This window comes from Micropterus dolomieu, linkage group LG23 (genome assembly GCF_021292245.1).
Source record: "Micropterus dolomieu isolate WLL.071019.BEF.003 ecotype Adirondacks linkage group LG23, ASM2129224v1, whole genome shotgun sequence".
In the NCBI taxonomy this organism is placed as follows: domain Eukaryota; kingdom Metazoa; phylum Chordata; class Actinopteri; order Centrarchiformes; family Centrarchidae; genus Micropterus; species Micropterus dolomieu.
In genome coordinates this window covers 20847103-20854027 of record NC_060172.1, presented here as the reverse complement: position 1 = coordinate 20854027, position 6925 = coordinate 20847103, and the positions used below count along the sequence as shown (strand labels likewise).

At 41.9% G+C, this 6925-nt stretch overlaps 1 protein-coding gene across 1 annotated transcript in view; it reads right to left on the bottom strand.

Annotated features, from left to right (window-relative positions):
- LOC123963764 (tyrosinase-like) overlaps window positions 1-1671 on the bottom strand; it is a 1902-nt gene extending 231 nt beyond the window's left edge. The window contains exons 1-2 of the mRNA XM_046040806.1: window positions 812-1671; window positions 47-263 (exon numbers count right to left, since the gene is read on the bottom strand). Of these exons, the coding sequence (XP_045896762.1) occupies window positions 47-263; window positions 812-1633 (1039 nt within the window). The 5' untranslated portion in view covers window positions 1634-1671. The remainder of the gene's footprint in view (window positions 1-46; window positions 264-811) is intronic.
- Window positions 1672-6925: the final 5254 nt, after the last annotated feature.

Genomic DNA, 6925 nt, shown 5'->3' with positions numbered 1-6925 from the left:
TGTGTGTGTGTGTGTGTGTGTATCTTTCTGGTCAAGCTTATCTGACCTTCCAGAGTGTTCCTGAAGCTCATGTTGGCACTGCGGTCCATGGCTCCCGTGTCATAGCTGGTCAGACTGACAGTGAACTCCACCTCTGCTGAAGTTGGTAATCGTTCGACCACGCTACGGTTTTGGTTTCCAGGGTTACGACGCAATGGGCCTTCCTCCGTGGCATCACATAACACACCTCTGTCATTGTACTCCTCAGCTTGGGAGCACAGCACCTGTTGATGGAGACACACAGGAACATATTGCAATGCAGCACATGAAAAAAAGAGAGACCAAAAATAAAGTGAAATGGCACTGCTATTAGTTTTCAGGCAACATAAATTACTATGGTAAACCTAATTAAAATAAATAATAAAAAAAATGTGTGTGCAGTAGGTTGCGCAGTAGGGCCTACATATGTTTTCTTTTCATTTTTTTGTCTCCCCTTCTTGTGAAATTAGACAGTTGATGGCAAATCACCAGTGGCCATCTATTTAGGCTACATGTGCTGTTAGTATAAACTAATGAAGAATAAGCCCCTGTCAGAATTTCAAGACATTTTTAAATGCTTTAATTAAAATATAGGGCAATTGCTGTCAAAATAAAGCTCACCCAAGCATGCCAAAACAGTAAAAGCATTTTAAAAATCCTGCTGATCAGGAAGAACAGCTATTTTTATCCATTATTTAACTTAAAAGTAGGCTACACAGTGTGAATGAGTTTCAATATTAATTTCACTTTTTTGGGGTGATCTTTAAATAAATAAAAGTAAAAGTTACTCTACCCTCCAAGAAGAGAAGACGGAGCCTGGGCTGAGTAAGGTGGGGTCCTGGGGACTCCGGTCCCCCATCAGCTCGTCCGTGCACACGTCACATTCCTGGGCATCCCTCCAGTCCCAGTACGGGATGGTGAAGCTCGTGTCTCCGGTCAGCTTCCTGATCTCATGCTCCCAGTGCAGCAGGTATGCGCGGTGCCACGGGAGAAACGCAGGCGCCCAGTGGGCAAAGTCCACATTGGTCCACACATTCCCCGGCCCGCCAAGCAGCGCGTTCCGGGACACATAGTAATGCATCCACACAAACACATCGTACACAGACACATCACCGAACATCGGGTTGGAGCCGTTTTCCATCTCCTGGTAGGTCCCGGTCACAACAACATAGTCCCTGCTTATTGTCTGCTTGGCCAAGTTCAGATAGGACACAAATCTGATTCTCTCGGCTCTGGAAAGGTGAAATATGTTCCTCCTCAGAGACTCTCTCCTCTCATTGCAGTTCACTCCAAAGTAGCCAAACAAACAGTCCGCGCAGTTGAAGCCCATGAAGTTCCCTGCACACTGGCACGTCCGGTTGTAGAAAACCAAGGGCCACTTCTCCCTGTCGTCCAACCCGGAGAAGGGGTACTGCGGCCCATCCGGCTGGTCCGGGACCTCCACATCATGGCAGAAGCCCCGGCCGGAGCTGGCTCCGCAGGGCGAGCCGTCTCCTTCCCAAGACGGGCAGCACTCCTTGGTGAGCAAGGCTTCGCGGGTGGCACACAGACGAGGGAATTGTTGATAGCTGGCCGCAAAACATAACGTGAAATTTAGGATTGTCAGGAGCCACATTACAGCAAGGCTTTAATTCGAAGTTACCAAGAAATGAAACAAATAGGGTACTCACAAAGTGAGAAAGCCCCGTTCACATGCCTAAATTCCTCAGGGTGTTCTCCGGGCACCCCCTCCTCTTTGTCGAGCCAGTCACATGCCGCTTAACCTCAAGGTGAAGCTTAATTCACGGGGAGAGAGGGGAGTGGGGATTGCAGTCTAACTCCCTCCATTGGATTTGCAGAATTTGTGCTGCTCAATTAAAGCCTATTAAAAGTTTAATGGCATCATTACGACTTACAAATTAAAAAACATCATGAAGTATTAGCATGGAATCAGGCCACAAGAGCCTCCACAACAGATTCAGTGCTCCAAGTCTGTGGAGCTCTACTGGAGGGATGAACTCCATTCCTCTACAAGATATCATACTGTATATACCATATTTATTTAATTATATAATCTCATTGAGATCAAGAGAGATAGAAAAAAACAAAAATAGCCAGACATAACAAAATGATAGCATCAGAGGCAGTCACAGACATCACTAAAGATATTTAAAGATAAAAGTTAATATTTTATCATTTGGTGTTGATCATGGTGGAGAGCCTTACACATTGGCCCAAAATCTTAGGTATGAAACTGGGTTGGGATCTGATGGCTGTAAAAGGCATTTTCTTCATGTCATTTGCATACCCACCAAACCATTCAGTGAGTCCTGGTGCATGTAAACAACTGCATTTGATATATTTCTCCACTCTTTTATTCTGTTTTTTCCTTTCATTTGTCTCCACTCTGTATCATGATACACTTACAAAATATCAGCAGATACAGAAATCCGTTAAAGTCATATACGCCTGGAGCAGTGGATCACATGAGCCATTTCACAATGATTTTACAGTGATTTTCTTCTGGAAATGGATCCTGTTTTCTAGTCATCAGGGTAAAACAGGCGGGTAACTCATGATCCCTCTACACACACATACACACGCACACACACACATGGCTACAAGTAAAGTAAACTGTTATTCCTGGCATTATGTGATGAAAATTGCAGTGAAAATGGCCTACTAGGAATATAGAGAGGGAGAGGCATACAGAATGAGGAGAGAAATATAGTACATCTCTACAGCTCTACATTTATACATTACATATACATTTACATATTTGCATCCTGTGTGTGTAACGCTGTTGTCTGGGTTGCTAGCATTCTCCAGTCCTTCTGGCCTGTTGGTGTAAGCGGGCTAAATTTTCTTCTTAAATAATCTTTAATTTAACACCAACACAGCAAGATAGTAAGCAACACACTAAACTTACTTTGGGAGTTCACAGCAGACTCTGTTGCACATGTTACACCACGCCTGTTACACCACTGTCCATTGTAAAACAATTAGGTACAAACTAAAATCACTTTTAGCCAAAGGATACATGAAGTGACAACTTCAATGTGCCCACGTGTACATATCACTACATACTTAATATAATAGCCAAAGTGCTATTAATGATTTACTGTTTGTAATATACATAATTCTGCAAGTCCAAAATAATACTGTGAAATTATTCCTACTGAAATATATATCCTACTTTACAGCTTAATAAGCAACATATTATTCACTATGAAGTGTCAGGAACAATTCCTGTGCAATAACCCAGTAACTCTGTGTGTCTGTCTACCCCTGCATCCTTTGCACTCTGCTTACTGCACTATTGTCTAAATCTGTCTATATTGTTTTTGTTTATAGTGTGTATATATGTGTTCTATATACTGTAGCCTGTATGTGATTTTATTATTGTATTATTATTGTATTATTGTATATGCAAGCACATCGTGAGCAATGCCCAATCCTGAATCCTACCTTTCAGGGCGTTCCTAGAATGTTTTGTGGCAAGGACAGTTATCGTCCTCCCCTTCCTCTCCACAGGGGTGCCCCAAGGCTCAGTGCTAGGGCCCCTTCTCTTCTCAGTTTACACCACATCACTGGGGCCGATCATTCGCTCGCATCACTTCTCTTACCACTGCTACGCAGACGATACGCAGCTCTACCTATCCTTCCCGCCTGACTACCCCAGCGTCAGTGCGGATCTCAGATGTCTCTCAGACATATCCGAATGGATGAAGGCTTGCCACCTCCAACTAAACCTCTCTAAGACGGACTTCTTGGTTATTCCAGCCAAGCAATCTATCCACCGCAACATCAAACTACAAATTGACTCCTCAACCTTCACTTCAACCGGGGTGGTGAGAAACTTGGTTGTCATGATTGATGACCAGCTGTCCTTTCCAGTTACTGCTGTCTCTCGGTCGTGCCGCTTTGCTCTATACAGCATAAGGAAAATCATTCCCTACCTCTCTCAGTATGCCACGCAGCTTCTGGTACAGGCCATGGTTATCTCTCGCCTCAACTATTGCAATGCCCTTCTAGTAGGTGCAGTGAAACCCCTACAAATGGTTCAGAACGTAGCAGCGTGTCTGGTTTTTGATCAGTCCAAAAGGATGCATGTCAATCCACTGCTGAGTGACCCCCACTGGTTACCCATGGCCTCCGTAATCAAATTCAAGCCACTAATGCTTGCATACAGAGTTACTACTGGGTCTGCACTCATCTACCTAAACTACATAATACAAACTTACGTTCCTTCTCAGCCACTACACTCCTCCAGCGAATGCCGCCTGGCTCTGCCATCCCTAAACACAAAGCAATGTCAGTCCCGGCTTGTTCTCATCTGTGACACCACGATAGTGGAACAAGCTACCACATGCCTTCAGAGCAGGGGCGTCCCTCTCTAACGTCAAGAATCTCTTGAAAACTCATCTCTTCCGAGAACACTTCCTCTTATAACACCTCTAATTCCTAACCTCTAACATGCACTTCCTGTGCTCTTCATCTTCTATGCTCTTACAAATATCCTGTATTGATTGCGTTTTTGTTAACTCTTACTTCTTTCCCTAGGTATTTACCCTATTGATGCGATATGTGCTATTAGCTTTTACTAGTATTTATTAGTGCTCTAACAAGTATGTATTGTCAGTTGTAGTTCTTGTGCTGTATTTGATGCTTTGTTGATGCTTGTATGTTGTTCCTAAAATATAAGTCACTTTGGAAAAAAGTGTCTGCCAAACGAATGAATGTAATGTAAATGTAATGTAATTCCTTGTATGTGTACACCCTTACACCCTTCTTGTGACATGAGAAAGTTGACAGCAAATCACCGGTGGCCATCCACAAATTAACTAAACTTTTCTGAGATATTTACATGTGCTGCCTGGTATAAACTAATGAAAAATAAACCCCTGTCAGAATTTAAGAACATTTTTAAATTCTTTAATTAAAATATGTATTTAAAAAGGGATGTTTAAATTGCACATTTGACAAACCACCTTTGTGATAGAAGCCTGGTATGCTGCCAAAGACTTCTTTATTCAACCACATAGGAATGTGTTATTTATGTCATCAGATACAGTGTGAACGGATGAAGGGACATAAAAAAAAGGATTCACTCAGTACAAACTGATGGGCAGTGCATGATAAAGCAAACCATTGCCTAAGGCAACAATAGGCCCTACTTGGTATTTGCATTTGTATAATGCTTTCTAGGAAAAAAACTTTGATGTGTTTTGAGCTGCTGTCTCACATGGCTCTCTACACACCCACTGTGCTCCCTGACCTCTTACCATTAGTCAAATCATTATAAAACTGTTTGCATGTGATCTTAAATACCTTTTTTTAACAATTGGTAACATACAGTTGAGCCCAAGTTCTCATGAACATCACACCTTCTGTCCTCTCTTGCAAAACACCTGGGGAAGAGTCTTTTTGCATGTCTGATCCATCCCTGGCAATTGTCAGCAAATGTCCAGACATCCAGCATTCATTGAGTCATAGATGGACATCTGATCATGTGGTTGATGGTTATAAACTTCCCACTCACATAAAGAAAATAACTCCTGTGGGGTTCAGGATCTGGAGTCTCTTTGTGTCTGGCTGGGGCCACATTTACTGAGAAAAACTCAACAATTTGCCCTTTTACAGAACATCGCATGACATTGAAAAGCATGGGTTGGTGCTCTGCTAAAAAGAGAATCAGCTGTCTTCTTCTTCTTCTTTTTCAGATGCAGATCACAGTAACACAGTAATATGTATTACATTATGTTTTAAATGTAAATGTAATAGTTTTTACAATGGCATGTAAACACGTGCAAAATGATCTGTATTAACTTCTGTGGTGCTGTGTGGAGAGTTGAAAAAATAACCTCCCCACCAGAGGGCGCCATGCGACTACTTCCAATATCATTCTGTCTAGAAATGACAGGTCATCAAGGCTACCTTCTTTCTCTCTGTCTCCCCAGGCAACTAACAAACCACAGTTTTGCAGACAGAAATTATTTTTTCCTATTAATGAATCCCCATGTACAAACATCCTCAATCACACATTTGACCGCCATTTGATTAGACTTTCCAAACGTTTTCTGAAAAGATTTTTGTGCATCACACATTTTAACCTACAAAAACAATCCCATTGTCACCACGCTAACTAACTGTGACTTTTATGTTATTTATGGACCCTGAAATTATCCCAGCATCTTACACCAGAAAACACTGGATTAATTGAGGAATTTCTGATGAAACTTCTAAATTAAAAGTGTAAATTAGTTACTGTGACTGCCAAGTAGGCTATCCTATTGCCTCCTCTGTTATATATGGATAAACTACACCAAAATGTTTGTTCTTGTTGCTGTAGGGGGTTAGCTATGGTGTAGCCACTCTAAGTTAAAGAAGGATGTTCCACTTGATCAACTGAAAAGAACCAAAACAGTTTCTGACCTGGTCTTATACACACTAAATTCAATAGTTAGTGGTACCAAATCAAGATACTGCATATTTCACTCACTGCAGTCTCCATGTTGAAGCTACATGTTCAGTGTGTGGTTTGTTATGTTCAGATTCTGTTGTTTCTTTCATAGTTTTCCTCTACAGGTGAAGCCACTTATCAGAAAACAACACATACATAATTATTTTGGGGGTCATATTGACTGACTTCTAAGGAGAAGGAAAGAGCTGCAGTGGAAGTGCAATAAAAGGATTATCATTCATTTTCCATCCAGCTCTGAAGAACCCCAACCACGTCTCTTTGAACAAGGAGACAGTAATGACAAATTCAACGAAAAGCCAAGAAGCATCAAGCAGAATCTATAGCCTACAGAAGGGTTTGCCTTTCAGATCTCTCTACCTGGAGCCAAATCGACCTCAAGAACTAGGGTTGGTCACAGAGCAAACCAATTCATAACAAACCAAAAACATTGGATTGTATGGTCAC